This window comes from Solanum dulcamara, chromosome 12 (genome assembly GCF_947179165.1).
Source record: "Solanum dulcamara chromosome 12, daSolDulc1.2, whole genome shotgun sequence".
NCBI lineage: Eukaryota > Viridiplantae > Streptophyta > Magnoliopsida > Solanales > Solanaceae > Solanum > Solanum dulcamara.
This window is the reverse complement of record NC_077248.1, coordinates 64039233-64056624: the sequence shown is the minus strand read 5'-3', so window position 1 is coordinate 64056624 and position 17392 is coordinate 64039233. Positions and strand designations below refer to the sequence as shown.

At 35.5% G+C, this 17392-nt stretch overlaps 1 protein-coding gene across 1 annotated transcript; it reads left to right on the top strand.

The window, feature by feature from the left end:
* Nucleotides 1-9964: 9964 nt before the first annotated feature.
* Nucleotides 9965-17386, top strand: LOC129876721 (external alternative NAD(P)H-ubiquinone oxidoreductase B1, mitochondrial-like). The gene is given in 11 exon segments (XM_055952209.1): nt 9965-10216; nt 12031-12307; nt 12583-12789; nt 13091-13273; nt 13275-13342; nt 13855-14074; nt 14202-14306; nt 15164-15427; nt 15631-15752; nt 16562-16681; nt 17060-17386. Coding segments are annotated over 11 exon segments (1734 nt in total). The 5' UTR covers nt 9965-10136; the 3' UTR covers nt 17148-17386.
* Nucleotides 17387-17392: the final 6 nt, after the last annotated feature.

The following is a 17392-nucleotide window of genomic DNA, read 5'->3' as shown; positions in this document are numbered from 1 at the left end:
TTAATATGTCGTTGATCATTCTGAGATTATACGCATTGTTCCCTTGGGTACTTACGGAAGCTCCATAAAGGTTTCAGAAAAAAAATTGACCGAAAGTCATATCACCAAAATATTCATGGGCTAACACACACCAAAAAATGAGAAAATTATCTAATTCCTCTTATTCAGCCCCTAAATGCTATGAATACGCTATGGATCATGCCAAAGCTACACGTAATTCTCCCCTGAATACTTACAGAGGGCCCCATAAAGGTTTCAAAAAAAATTGATCGAAAGACATATCACTATTAATATTCAGGAGCTAATATACCAAAAAATGAGAAAATCATCTAATACTTCTTATGCGGCCCCTAAATGCTATGAACATGCCGTGGATAGTGCCGAAGCTACACAGACTTCTTACCCTGATACTTACGGAGGGTCCTATAATAATTTTAAGAAAAAATTCATCGAAAGCCATATCAATAAAATATTATGAGCTAATAGATACGAAAACTGAAAAAATCGCCTAGTTACGCTTGTACGGCCCCTAAATGCTATAGGTATTTCCTATATCATGCCGAAGCTACACTTACGTCTCCCCCGGGTACTTACAAAGAGTCTCATAAAGGTTTCAAAAAAGAATTGACAGAAAGTCATATCACAAAAATATTCGTGAACTAACATTTTTGAGCTGGAGGTCTTTCGAAAATAGTCTCTCTACCTCTATGAGGTAATGATAAGGTATGCGTACATCCTACCCTCCCCATATCCCACTTGTGGAATGTCAATGGATATGTTGTTGTTGTTATTCATGGACTAACACACATGAAAAATAAGAAAATCGCCTAATTCTGATTGTGTGGCTCCTAGATGCTATTAATATGTAGTAGATTGTATCGAGGCTACCCGTACTTCTCACTCAAGTATTTACGAAGGTCCCATAAAGGTTTCGAAAAAACATTGACCGAAAGTCATATCATCAAAATATTAATGTGCTAACACACACGAAAAATAAGAAAATCGCCTAATTACGCTTGTGCAGCCTCTAAAAGCTATGAATATGCCGTAGATCATGCCGATGCTACACGTACTGCTCTCTCGGGTACTTACAGAGGGTCCAATAAAGGTTTCGAAAAAAGATTAACCGAAATTCTTAGCACCAAAATTTTAATGAGCTAACACAAAAAATGGAGAAGATCGCTTAATTACGCTTTTGTGGTCCCTAAATGATATGAATATGATGTAGATCATTCCGAATCTACACGTACTTCTCCTTCGGGTACTTACAAAGGGTCCTATAAAGATTTTAATTTTTTTTTGACATGAAGCAATATCACAAAAATATTCATGGCTAATACATACAAAAAATGAGAAAATTGCCTAATTTCGTTTATGAAGCCCTAAATGCTATGAATACATTGTGGATCGTACCAAGGCTATACGTACTGTTGCCTCGTATACTTAAGGAGGGTCCATAAAAGTTTCAAAAAAAATTGACCGAAAGCCATATCAGCAAAATATTAATGGGCTAACACAGACGCAAAATGATAAAATCACCTAATTTCAATTGTGCGGCCCCTTAAGCTATGAATACTTTATGGATTGTGCTGATGCTACACGTACTGCTCCCCTGGGTACTTACAGAGGGTCCCATAAAAATTTTGAATTATTTTGATAGAAAACCATATTACCACAATATTCATAGGCTAACACATATAAAAAATGAGAAAATCGTCTAATTCCGCTTGTGCGGCTCCTAAATGCTATGAATATTTTATGGATTATGTCAATGCTACACGTACTTCTCCCTTGGATACTTACAGAGGGTCCCATAAAGATTTTAATTTTTTTGATAGAAAGTTATATCATCACAATATTAATAGGCTAACACACTCGAAAAAAATAAAATCATCTAATTCCGCTTGTGCAACCCCAATATGAATATGCTTTGCATCATATCGAGACTACACGTACTGTTCACCCGGGTACTTCAAAAAGATTTTGGAAAAAAATTGATTGAAACTCATATGATCGAAATATTTTTTGGCTAACACACATGAAAAATAAGAAAATCGTCTTATTCCGCTTGTGTTCCCCCTAAATGGTATGAAAACATTGTGAATCTTGCCGAGGCTACACATAATTCTCCATCAGATACTTATAGAGGGCTCCATAAAGGTTTCAAAAAAATTAACATAAAGCATCATCACCAAAATATTCATGGAGCTAACACACACGAAAAATAAGAAAATTATCTAATTCCATTTGTGTGGTCCTTAAATGCTATAAATACCATGTATCATATCAAGGATACACGTACTTCTCCTTTGGGTATTTACAGAGGATCCATAAATGTTTCAAATAATTTTTGGATAGAATGCCATATCATCAAAATATCATGTGCTAACATACACAAAAAATGAGAAAGTCATTTAATTCTGCTAGTGCGGCCCCTAAATGCTTTAAATATGATGAGGATTGTGACGAAGCTACACGTACTTCTCATTTGGATACTTACGGGGGGGGGGGGGGGGGGGTCCATAAAGGTATCAAAAAAATTGACCGAAAGGATTTAACCAAAATATTTATTTGCCAACATACATGAAAAATGAGAAAATCATTTAATTCCGCTTGTGCAACCCTTAAATGATATGAATACATCGTGTATCGTTCCCACGCTACACTTAATTCTCCCTCGGGTACTTATGGAATTTCCCATAATGGTTTCAACCGAGAGGCATATCACCAAAATATTCATAGGCTAACTTTCATAAAAAATGAGAAAATCATCTAATTTCGCTTGTGTAGCCTAAATGCTATGAATATGCCGTGGATCTTGCCAAGGCTACAAGAAATTCTCCCCCGAATACTTACGATGGGCCCCATAAAGGTCTCCAAAAAAAATTGACAGAAAGTCATATCACCAAAATATTCAAGACCTAACACATATAGAAAATGAGAAAATCATATAACTCCGCTTGTGCGGCCTTAATGCTATAAGTACACCATGGATCATGTTGAGGCTACACGTCCTACTCAACCGGATACTTACAGAGGGTCCCATAAAAGTTTTGGAAAAAGATTGATCGAAATTCATATCACCAAAATATACATGGACTAACACTGACCAAAAAAGAAGAAAATCGTCTAATTCTTCTTATTCGACTTCTAAATGCTATGAACACACTGTGGATCGTGCCGAGGCTACACGTACTTCTCTCCCGGATACTTTGAATCCCCTAAAGGTTTCATAAAAAACTTAACGAAAGCTATATCACCAAAATATTCATGGGCTAACATACACGAAAAATGAGAAAATTATCTAATTCCGCTCGTCCATTCCCTAAATGCTATGAATATGTCATGGATCATGTCAATACTACACGTACTTATCCTCTGGATAATTACATAGGGTCTCATAAATATTTCGAAAAAACTGACTGAAATTCATATCATCAAAATATTCATGGGCCAACACACACAAAAAATGAGAAAATCACATCATTCCGCATGTGCGATCCCTAAATGCTATGAATACGCCGTGGATTATGCCGAGCCTACATGTACTACTCCCCCGGATACTTACTGAGAGTCCCCTAAATGTTTCAGAAAAAAATAACAGAAAGTCATATCACTAATATATTCACGGGCTAACACATATGAAAATGAGAAAATCGCCTAATTATGCTTGTCCGCGCTCTATATGTTAGGAATATGCAATGGATCATTTCGAGACTAAACGTACTTCTTCCTTAGAAAATTGCGGAGGGTCCCATAAATGTTTCGGAAAAAAATTGACCAAAAATTATATCACTAAAATATTCATGGGCTAACACACACGAAAAATGAGAAAATTACCTAATTCCGCTCGTGTGACACTTAAATGTTATGAATACGCTGTGGATCTTGCCGAGCTACATGTAATTCTCCCTTGGCTACTTACGGAGGACCGGGCCCATAAAGGTTTTGAAAAAATTGATCGAAAACCATACCTGCTTCCATAAAATAATATCGTGGCAATGTAGACCTAAGTGATCATATAAGATCATTGGGAACCATCGTTACAAAAATATTAATGGGCTAACACACACAAAAAATGAGAAAAACACCTAATTTTGATTGTGTGGCCCATAAATGCTATCAATACACTATGGATTGTGTTGAGGTTACATGTACTGCTCCCCCAGGTTCTTACATAAGGTCCCATAAAAGTTTTTGAAATTTTTATTTTTTGATATAAAGCTATATCACCAAAATATTCATGGGCTAACACATACAAAATATTAGCAAATCATCTAATTCTGCTTGTGCTGCCCCTAAATGCTATGAATACGCCGTGGATCATGCTGAGGCTACATGAAATGATCCCCTTGGTACTTACGGAGGGTCCTATAAATATTTCAAAAAATTTTTGATCGAAAGACATATCATCAAAATATTCATGAGCTAACACACATGAAAAAAGAGAAAATCATTTAATTCCGCTTGTGCAACCCCTAAATGCTACGAATATGTCGTGGATCCTATAGAGGCTATACATACTGATCCTCCGATTACTTATAGAGGATCCCATAAATGTTTCAGAAAAAAATTGACTGAAAGTTATATCATCAAAATATTAATGAGCTAAGACACAAGAAAAATGAGAAAATCGCTTAATTTCTCTTATGCGACCCCTAAATGCTATGAATATATTGTACATCGGGCCGAGGCTACACGTAATGCTCCTTCGACTACTTACGGAGGGTCCCATAAAGGTTTCGAAAAAAAATTAACCGAAAGTTATATTACCAAAATATTAATGGGGTAACACACACGAAAAATCAGAAAGTTGCCTAATTTCATTTGTGTGGCCCTGAAATGATATGACTATGTCGTGGATCATGCCGAGGCTACACGTACTTCTCTCCGAATACTTATGGAGGGTCCCATACAAGTTTTTGAAAAAATTATTGACTGAAATTCATATCACCAAAATATTCATGGCTAACACACAAAAAATGAGAAAATCGCCTAATTTCAATTGTGCGTCCCCTAAATGCTATTAATATGTCGTGGATCATGCCGAGAATACACGTACATCTCTCTCAGGTACTTACGGGGGGTTCCATAAAGGTTATGGAAAAAAATTAACCAAAAGTTATATCACCAAAATATTTATTGGCTAACACTTACGAAAAATAAAAAAATCACTCAATTTCGCTTGTACGGCCCTAAATGCTCGAATATGCCATGAATCATGCCAAGTTACACATACTACTCCACTAGGTACTTATGGAAGGCTCCATAAAGATTTCAAAAAATAATTGACCGAAATTCATATCACTAAAATATTCGTGGGTTAACACAAACAAAAAATTAGAAAATTACATAATTCTTCATGTGCGGTCCCTAAATGTTATGAATACGGCATAGATCTTGCCGAAGCTATACGTAATGCTCCCCCGAGTACTTACAGAGGATTCCATAAAGGTTTCAAAAAAAATACAAAAATCCATATCACCATAGTATTATGGGCTAACACACATGAAAAATTAGAAAATTATCTAATTCCACTCGTGCAGAGGCTACACGAAAAGATCACCCAATTATTACAGATGGTCCCATAAAGTTTTCCAAGAAAAAAATTAACCGAAAGACATATCACCAAAATATTCATGAGCTAACACACATGAAAAATAAGAAAATTGCCTAATTTCGCTTGTGTGGCTCCTAAATGCTATGAATATGCTGTGGATCCTGCCGAAGCTATATGTACTGATTCCCAAGTTACTTACGGAGGATCCCATAAAGGTTTCGCAAAAAAATTGACTAAAAGCTATATCACCAAAATATAAATGGGCTAAGATACAAGAAAAATGAGAAAATCGCCTAATTCCGCTTGTGTGGCCCCTAAATGCTATGAATATGTTGTAGATCGTGTCGAGGCTACATATATTGTTCCCCCAGCTACTTACGGAGGGTTCCATGAAGGTTTCAGAAAAAGATTGAACGAAAGTCATATCATCAAAATATTCATGGACTAACATACGCGAAAAATTAGAAAATTGCCTAATTCCATTTGTGCGGCCCTGAAATGATATGAATATGCTGTGGATCATGAAGAGGCTACACGTAATTCTCCCCCGATTACTTACAAAGGGTCTCATAAAGGTTTCTGAAAAATTTTAATTTAAAGTCATATGATCAAAATATTCATGGGCTAATACACACAAAAAATGAGAAAATTGCCTAATTTGGCTTGTGCGGCCCCTAAATGTTGTGAATATGCAGTGGATCATGCGAGTCTTCACGTGATGCTCCTCCGGCTAATTATGTCAGGTCTTATAAAGGTTTTGGAAAAGAACTGATCGAAGGTCATATTACCAATATATTAATGGGCTAACACACACAAAAAAATGAGAAAAATCACCTCATTCTACTTGTATGGATTCTAAATGCTATGAATACATCATGGATCATACCGAGTCTACATGTACTTCTCCCCAGGGTACTTATAGAGGTTCCCATAAAGGTTTTGGAAAAAAATTGACCGAAAGTCATATCACCAAAATATTCATGGCCAAACACATATGAAAAATGAGAAAATCATCTATTTCTGCTTGTGTGGCCCTTAAAAGTTATGAATACACAGTGGATCATGCTGAGGATACACGTTTTGCTCTCCCGGATACTTACGGAGGGTCCCATAAAGGTTTCGAAAGTCATATCACCAAAGTATTAATGGGTTAACACTTTTGAAAAATGAGCAAATCGTTTAATTCCGCTTGTGTGGTCATAAATGTTATGAATATGTCTTGGATCGCGCCAAGGCTATACGTACTACTTCCCTGGATACTTACGGAGGATCTCATAAAAGTTTCGAAAAAAAATTGATCGAAAGTTATATTACCAAAATATTCATGAGCTAATGCACACAAAAAATGAGAAAATCGCCTAATTCTTCTTGTGCCACCCCTAAATGCTATTAATACGCCGTGGATCTTATCGAGGCTACACGTACTTCTCCCTAGGGTACTTATGAGGGTACCATAAAGGTTTTGAAAAAAAATTGACTGAAAGTCATATCGCCAAAATATTAATGGGTTAACACACATGAAAAATTAGAAAATTACCTAATCTCTAAATGCTATAAATGCACCGTGAATCATGACGAGACTACAAGTACTTTTCCCCCAGGTACTTACAGAGTGTCCCATAAAAGTTTCAAAAAAATAACCGAAAGTCATATCACCAATATATTCATGGGCTAACATATGAAAAATGAAAAAATCGCCTAATTCCGCTTGTGCGGCTCTATACTTACTATTTCCTAGGTAATTATAGGGAGTCTTGTAAATGTTTGACAAAAAAGTGCCTGAAAATTATATCATCATAAAATTTATTGACTAACTAACACACACTAAAAATTGAGAAAATCGCCTAAAACCTATTGTGTGGCCCTTAAATGCAAAACAAATAGCGTGGATAATGATGAGGCTATCCGTACTATTCACCTAGGTCATTACGGAGGATCCTGTAAAATCTAAAAAAAAGAACAAGAACAAAATAATGCGATAGTTGAAACGCATTAAACAACAAATGATGATAGGTATCCTAAGCAAGAATAATATGGTCAATACAACATCAAACACCACAAGCCTAAATACTCAAAAAGCAAAAACAATCATCCACTACCTACTAACCTTTTACCCTAGTACGCGACCTCCATACCCGCCTATCTAAGGTCATGTCCTAAGTAAGATGAAAATGCGTCATGTCTTGCATAACCACCTCTCCCAATACTTCTTTGGCGTGCCTCAACCTCTCATTGACCCCACTATATCTAATTTCTCGCACCTCTTAACTGGGGCATTCAAACATCTCCTCTTCAAATTTTCAAACTATCTCAGACTTCTTTCACTCATGTTGTCCACCACGGAGGCCACTACCATTTTTTTTCCTGATATCCTCATTTTGAATCGTATCGCTCCTAGTATGCCCACACATCCATCTCAACATTCTCACGTTTTCCACTCGCATCTTTTGAACATAGGAGTTCTTGACTGGCCAATATTTTGCCCCATACAACAAAGTCATTCAAACCACCGCTTTGTAAAACTTACCTTTAAGTTTTTGTGGTATCTTCTTGTCATTCAAGATGCCAGATGCAAGCATTTACTTCATTCATGCTGCACCAATACGATGTGTGACATCATCCTCGATCTTTCCATTTCCTTGGATCTGAGATTCTAGTTAAATCTTTCACTCTTGGGGATAACTCGAGTATCAAGTCTCACTTCCATGCCTGTCTCATGCATCTCATCACTAAAATTGAAATCCAAATACTCTGTCTTGGTCTTGCTCAACTGAACCCTTTAAACTACAGAGTCTGTCTCCACATCTTCAATCTTTCATTAACTCCGCCATGTGTCTCCTCGATCAAAATAATGCCATCTACAAATAACATACACCAAGGTACCTCATTCTGAATATGCCGCATCAATTTATCCACAATTACCAAGACAAAATAAATTCAACATTAATCTCTAATGCAACCCCATCTCAACTAAAAAGTAATCCAAATCTCCTCTCATAGTTCTTACCCGACCTATAATATTAAAACGAAGGGTATTAAAATAGTGCTTCTAAGATGTTTCACATTTAGACCACCGTCTCACTTTGTGTGTAGGTGCTATTGATTGTGAAATCAAACAAGTTTGTTACTACAATTTTCTTAAGCTTTCAAAAATAATTTGAATCACTTTTAAATATGTTAAGCTTTATTTTTAAAAATGTGAAAAAAATATATATCCGAATCATAATAAAAAATAAGTATTGTATTCGAATCATAATCAAAATTAAGTGTTTTGAGGCTTATATTTTTTATAATATACTTAAGATCACAAATTTTAAAATTTTTAAATATTTAATGATATGTCATATTTAAAATCATAAATTTAAAATTTTTAATATCAGACAAATATTATGAATTTTTTTCACAATCAAATCAAATTATTGATTGCATAAAAAAATGGAGGGGATATATTATTTTTTTTGGAAATTTCCAGCAAATCCACTTAATAAATCTTCTCATATCTAATAACTTACAATGTACAAAAATATTATAATTATACTAAGCAAATTCGATATATAAATTCTGATTGAGAAGGTTGCTTGTGAGAGAGCCAAAGGAATATTAAATTAACAAGTCTAAAATGTGTCACATGTAAACATAAGATAAACCGTCCATTTGGGAACATCTAATTAATAAAAAGAAGACTATGAAAGAAGATTAAGGATGTGTTTGATAGGATGGAAAATATTTTTTGAAAAGTATTTTAATTTTTTTTTATGTTTGATTTGATTAAAATATTTTTTTTAAAAAATAAAAATAAAAAAAATTATTTTCCTTATGAAAATAGTAGAAACATGTTCGTCTCCTCCCCACCCAGCCAACGCCTCAATCGGGGGCGGAGCCATCTATTGCTTAGGGGTTCATTCAATTTTTTTTTGATGAAAAATTATATTATTTATATATAATAAAAATAATTTTTTATGTATGTATAATAGATGTCAAAACTCCTTTGATAAGTTCGTCTGTCTACTTCTTTAAATTTTGAACCCTAAGACCCAATCCATCTCTTAACCAATTTCAACCCGTCCAACCCCACTCCTCACTCCATTTCACCTTTATAATATTTTGCTACTTTATGTATAAATGATCTTGAAATATTATGTATTTATTTATTTATCAAATACTAAAAGAAAAAAAGACTATGAAGTTTATTTTTTTTAAAAAAAGAAGACTTGGATAAATCCATTCTCAAATCCCATAGTTTGATCCAAAAGGGTTGACACGTTTTTTTTATAAGTTGCCAGACTTGTAACATTTTCAAACAAAATATATATATATATATATATATATATATATTTTTTTTTTAATGATCGTACTATTGTGGCCTCTACGTATCCCGTTGAGGCAAAAATACGTATTTCACCGGACAAAATATATAATGACACTACAGTAGTAGTACTAGTATTCCCTTTTTTTTTCCTCACATTCCTTTGTCTCATAATTACTCATTTTATCCATAGCTTAAATCAAGATTTGACAGAAATATTGAGAAAGTTTCAATCTTTGAACAATTTTGTTAAGAGGAAAAAGGAAGAAGATGAGGGGTTTCACATATTTAAGAAAAGTTCTTCACAGCCCTTCTTCTTATTCTAAACTTCTGGTTCTCTGTTCTGTCAGGTTATTCTTTGATCCCTTCATTTCTGTTAAATTTTTAGTGAAGTTCATTTTTTTTTCTTGCTGATTTTTCACTAACTTGTTTATTCTTTGTGTTATATAGCTCTGGTTTTGAACCAAACAACCTCTAAGAGCTTATTCACTTTAAACTCCTTTGTTTCATTACTCATTTCATTCTTAGCTAGTTAGCTTAAATCAAGATTTGGCAGAAATATTGATAAAGTTTCAATCTTTGAGCAATTTTGTTAAGAGGGAAAAGAAAGAAGATGCGGGGTTTAACATATTTTAGCAAAGCTCTTGGTAGCCATTTTTCTTCATCTCTTCCTTTTGGTTCTTGATTTTGTACTAAAAGGAGAATTTCTGAATTTATTTTGAGTCTTGGAACAGATTTCCATTTACTCTTAGATCCAGAGAAGCTAAATGAAAGTGTTAAGAGTAGGTTAGAGTCACATTGGTGGGGAAATGGACGGATGATTTGCTTATACAGACTTGAACAATCATCTCCTCTGTGCTAGCTTTTGGGATTGAGTTGGGCCAGTTGTCATATCTTTACATAGTATTAAAGTCGGGTCTTTTCCCGTTTGGGCTCTCGGTCCATGCTCCAATTGGGCCTAGGCGTGAAGGGGTGTTAGAGTGGGTTAGATACCCATATTGATTGGGCAATGGATTGAGGGTTTACTTATATGGACTTGGGAAGTCCTCTTCTCTGAGCTAGTTTTTGGGTTAAGTTAGGCTACATATCTTTAGAGAAAGAAAAGAACAATTCTTTTGACGTTAAGTATCAAAATAAATGTATAATAAATATTTTGACAAAATTTTCTTTTGGAAAGGAGACTTCTTTTAAAAACTTAATGTGAATTTGGGTGACTATTTAGAATTACTATTCAGTCGGTAGAGATATACTAGTTTGATTTGTCGTGTAACTATTAGTCAATATAGATGTTGTTCCTGCAATCTAGTTTTAATTTTTCCAATTTGACCAATAGAAAAAAGTTAAAAACATGATGGTACTACATAGCACCCAAGGATTCAACTTAGTGGTTAATGAAGTGGTTTGAGAACATTGAGGTCTCGGGTTCAAATACTAGTAGAGGAAAATGCACTAGGTGATAGTACTGGTACTGGTTGGAGGTAGCATGTACCCTGTAGAAGTAGTCAAGGTGTGCAAACTGGCTTAGGAAACACGGTTGTAAAAAAACAAACATGACCATGTAACCAACAATTAGGTCTTTGTATAAATAAATAGTTAAATTTGTTTAGGTGATCATTTGTTGTTATGCTGGTTTAAATAATGTGAGAATTTGTATATAACAATGTAAGCACTTGGTGACTATTCTTTTTAATTCTTGTGGAGTATAGCTCGATTGGATGCTCGACAAAGGTAAATTGTGTCGTATGGATTCAAAAGTGGGAATAGAGTTTCTAATGAGCCAAGCTTGACAAATCGTGGCAAATAACGATTTGTTTTATTAAGTTAGATGTGAACTGGTTTGTCTTTGGAAATTTATCTCTCTGATTATTAGGTTGTTATGGATTTCTTACTTCGTCGTTTTTCTGTTTCTTATAGTCCTAGATACATGCCTCTTAAGTTGTATACGATGAATTACGTTTATAGAATTCACAAATGAGGGCAAATGCATTTATTAACAGATTTGACCTACTAAACTATAATGACTCACTTGAAGGGTTGATGTAATGACTCACTTCAAGGATTCATGTTTAGTGAATGAAATGTTGTGGTTCCTTTAAACACTCATCTTTTTCATCCATATTTGGTAGATGATTTTGCTAATTTACTTTTCTTCTTGCTGTTACAGTACTGGAGGTCTATTGGTATATGCAGAATCGAATGTACAGAGTGATAAAAAAGTTGTTGAGAAGAATCAACCAGAGTCGAAGAAGAAGAGAGTAGTGGTACTTGGAACAGGATGGGGTGGTACCAGCTTCCTAAAAGATCTTGATATTTCTTCCTACGATGTTCAAGTGGTTTCCCCGCGGAACTATTTTGCGTTTACACCACTCTTACCTAGTGTTACATGTGGAACAGTTGAGGCACGAAGCATAGTAGAGCCGGTTCGGAACATAATAAAGAAGGTAAGGAAGTTATGATAAGGAACTTGCTTACATGTCACTTGTAATTTTATGTTGCACTCACAAGATTTGGAATGAATAGTATAGCTTTGTGCACTGCATCTTAGAAAGTTTCTTTTGCCCCTTCAATGCTTCCGCTTTCACATGATTTTCAATTTTTCAACCTGATCCGGGGAATTAAACATTTAGTATATGCTTAAGTTTCTCCAAGACTGTCTTGTTTCTTTTGAAGATTTTTCTGCCTCTTATTGTATAATTTTTATTAATTGGTCCGACAGAGAAGTGGAGAAATTCAATTCTGGGAAGCAGAATGCCTAAAGATTGATCCAGAAAACCACAAAGTATTTTGCCGTTCTGGTATCAACGATAATTTGGCGGGACATAATGATTTCTCCCTAGAATATGACTATTTGCTTATCGCAGTAGGAGCTCAAGTGAATACTTTTAACACGCCAGGTGTTATGGAACATTGCCATTTTCTAAAGGTAGGATTCTCTCTCATAAAGCCTTTCTTAACTTGGTTGGGGATGCATGGCATTTCTTCCCTATGTTGCTTGGACTCTCAAAAATATTGCCAGACCGTGTTGGATCCTCTACCAATGCACTACTTTTGGAGGATTTGACACTCACCGGGCGATATTTCTTAAGAGTTCGAACAACATCTTTTACCCCTGCAAGGGAGGAGTCTTTACGCATTTTGAACCTGATCAGAGTAAAACATCTCTTATTTTTCTTGAAGTGTAAAATTTCGTTTCTTTGAAAATAAATGAATCATGTCGCGTACAGGAGGTCGAAGATGCTCAAAAGATTCGGAGGACAGTAATCGATTGTTTTGAAAAATCTGTCATTCCTGGCCTAAGTGAAGAAGAGCGAAGAACCAACCTCCATTTTGTTATAGTTGGCGGGGGTCCTACTGGAGTGGAATTTGCTGCTGAGCTACATGACTATGTTTATGAGGATTTGGTAAATTATATACCCTTCAGTTAAGGATTTTGTGAAGATAACAGTTATCCAGTCCGGAGATCATATCCTCAACACGTAAGATGCACCATTCCTAGATTCACTTTATGACTGCATATTTAATGCATGCTACAGCCTTGTTGGTGTCGATGTGATTCTGAGAGACTTGAGAGTAAGGAAGATAGAGAGGTGTGAAGAGAGTTCAATTCACACGATGTGCTTCTTGTGAGCATTCCTTTATTATTATACCTCGCATACACTTCCTGATAAAGTATATTTCTTGTTTGCGACAAAGACACGCATGTGGCTTTTCATTCGTGCAGTTGCAAAACTTATAAACGTTATTATTCCAAGAGGGTTGTCATGTTAGCTGGTTTGGATAATGGAGTATATTGCAGGTTGTAATTTCCACTCACTTTTAGTTTGATGATGATATGAGTTTAAATGAAGAAGTGTGGATTCATATAGCTGACCACAACTTGGTTGGGACTAAGGTGGTGTTGTTGTTATAATTTTCCACTCAGTTAAGAGACAATTTCAGAATCATTTTGAATCAACAACTCTGAAATCGCAAATTTGTGTCTCTGCAGATTTGATGAAAGAATAAGCTCATTTGCTGAACAGAAATTTCAAAGAGATGGAATTGAGGTTTCAACAGGTTGCCGTGTCATTAGTGTTTCTGATCAGTTCATCAACGTGAAAGTAAAATCTACAGGACAACACGTTGAAGTACCCTATGGGATGGTTGTATGGTCAACTGGAGTTGGTACCCGCCCATTTGTGAAGGATTTCATGGAACAAGTTGGCCAGGTATCTTGCACTCCCTTTCTCTTAGTGTTTCATGGAGGTTTCTGCACTAAATACATGCTTAAAAAGTTACTCTTTTTGAGTTTAATTAGTTAATGACCTTTTAACCTTTTCATTTCCCCTTTTGCAGGAAAAAAGACGTATTCTAGCAACTGATGAATGGTTGCGAGTAAAGAGCTGTAGTAACGTGTACGCAATAGGTGATTGTGCATCTGTAGATCAACGCAAAGTAATGGTAAAGACGCCTTAGTTCAAATAACTGTACTCAAATATTTAAGCAATTTTTGATCTATAGTATATTCAATTGTTTATCTGTAGTAAATTTTTTCCAGATATTGATAGTTATAGTTCATGATTTAGGGTCCATATGGATAATAATGCTAGTTTGTTGTGCCATGTCAAACCAATACTTTTGATGTTATTTGATGTACAATTATTTCTATATGCCTATTATGAATCTGCACCCCCTATGAGAGCTAAACCTGTTGGTTCCCGATGGGCTCAGCCGTTCAGGTGTTTCAAATATGATGTTATGAGCTTGAGTGTTTTGTTTCATCGTTCTTTCTGAAAGAAATATTTTTCTTGAAAATGCAGTCCTAGATTTTATTTTAGTTTACTAGTCCTAATAACCTTTGATTTTGATATATATGTTTTAATTGAGTTGAGGGTCTATCGGAAACAACTCTCCATCTTCACGAGGTAGGGGTAAGGCTGCACACATACCACCCTCCCCAGACCTCACCTGTGGGATTACATTGGGTATGTTGTGGTAGTCCCAATAACCTTAGTTTTTAGTGCCCATGTCTTATAAACGTAAGATGGACCAAATCTTCAATGAAGTTGATTTTATAAGAGGAGGCCAATAGTTACTGTCCTTGTAGTTATTCACTTCAAACTCTGTGATCATGGTTTGAATGGCATCTTAACAGTATTATCAAGACGAATGAAAAAGAAATAACAGAAGAATGAGACATATGCTGCATGAGGATGATCATATATCTTATATTCTCCACAGTTACGTTTGCAAGATACTATATCTGTTGACTTTATATGTTCCCCCCGTAAAATTTCATTTCTGTGAACGCGGTCTAGGAAGATATTTCAGCCATTTTTAAAGCTGCGGATAAGGATGATTCTGGAACATTAACCACCGAGGAATTCCGAGATGTTTTGGAAGACATAATTATCCGTTATCCTCAAGTGGACTTATATCTGAAGAACAAACATTTGTTCGAGGCAAAAGACTTATTCAGGGATTCAGAGGGAAATGAAAGAGAGGAGGTAGATATTGAAGGTTTTAAGTTGGCCCTTTCTCATGTAGATTCACAGATGAAAAGTCTACCTGCCACTGCTCAGGTACTTCTTCCATTGTTCAGATTTCATCCCCCTCTCTCTTTTCACCTATGTTGCTCGGACTCACCAAAAATAGTACTGCACCCATGTCGGTTCTATCAAAAAATACACTACTTTTCGAGGATATGTTTGAAGAGTCCGAGCAATATAGCTTTTCACTCGGTATTCTGCTTTTGTTCGATTTCTTATCTTTTCACATGCTTTAGGTTGCTGCTCAACAAGGTGCATATCTTGCTAGATGCTTAAACCGCTGGGATCAATGCAAAAGTAATCCTGAAGGACCTCGCCGTTTTAAAAGTTCTGGACGTCATGAATTTCTACCCTTCGAGTATATATAGCTCACCCTTTTTGAATCTTTCCTTTTCTTATTTTCCTTGATGCATGTAAACATACTGGGACAACTAACTGCTGAAGTATGACCAGAATTTCATTCTCGAGAAATTGTTCTTCCATACAACAAATGTTTTTGAGATAATGATCAAAGCCACACCTGAACTATCACTTTTTCGCGAGTTTCACACCCCAACTATCAGATGCTCCCTTTTCCTACCTAAACTATTACTAGCTGTTCCGTTTTCCTATCTAAACAATCACCATGTATGTATTAAAACATACCTAGTTGAGTAGATAAGTGATAGTTCAGGTAGGAAAAGGGAACAACTGATAGTTGGTCGAATCATTTTCGAGGTGTGCTTTAATATATAGATGGTGTTAGTTCAAGTAGGAAAAAGGACCAATTGATAGGGGTACAAAACTCGCGAAAAAGTAACAATTTAGGAGTGTTTTTGACCATTAACTCAAACTTTCTAATTAAAAACATTGGTGTCTTTAGCAAAAAGATCAGAAATGTGGTCACTGGCCATTTATCATTTCTGCCTTCTTTTAGGCAGTGTGTTTTGTTTAGAGAACCATCGAATTTACACTTATCAGCAACTTCTTCGATGTTATTAGTTGCTCATGTTGTTTATTGACACTATGATCTTGGCTTCTAACCTCCTTTTCCCTATCGGTAAATTGATACATCTTCATTCACAATAAATTTCGTTATGCTACCATGACCGAATATCTAATGGTTTCAACGTAGGCATCGATCCTCTCTCTCAGTGGTCCTTGGCTTGACGATATGTTCCGTTTCAGGTATCGCCATTTAGGGCAATTCGCCCCGTTAGGTGGAGATCAAGCAGCAGCAGAACTTCCTGGGGACTGGGTTTCTATGGGCCATAGCACACAGTGGCTGTGGTACTCTGTGTATGCAAGGTAATAATTGACAGCTACCCTCCGTTTCAACTTATACGTCTTACTTTCCTTTTTTAGTCTATTTGAAAAAAATACTTCTTTCTATATTTAGTAAGTTATGCCATTTATAATGGAAGTATCTATACAGAATGGAAATTGTAGATTCTATTAATGCAACTATTAATGTGATTATTCCAACTATGTTGAGTTTTAAAATTCCAACATTCGCAATTCACCCTTATGTACACTCAGAATGACATGACCTGTTTAAAACCATACAATTTAAAGGGTGTTTTGCGTTTGTTATAAACTAAGACATAAAATGAAATGGAGGGAGTGTATCTTTTCTTCTTTCTGTATTCAAAGAGTCTAAATCTGGTATTTTCTTTTGCATTTCAGCAAGCAAGTTAGCTGGCGCACGAGGTACTTAGTGGTTGGTGATTGGGTAAGAAGATACATTTTCGGAAGAGATTCAAGCCGGATTTGATGAGTTCAGCCCCATTTGGATAGACGGTGCGTGTTCTTCACTGCTTTGCTTGACATGCTTGGCTTGTTATGTTTATGCTTGTATTCGGTTACTGCAGTTGAAGCTGGACATCAGTTTATGTTTTTAAAGAATGTACATGTCACACGCCATTGTATTTGTATCTCTTCCGATGATCAGTTCCTGGAGAAACACACTTTGAATCTTGCAAGTTTGAATGTATAAACTTGTTTTTCTAATTAGCAATT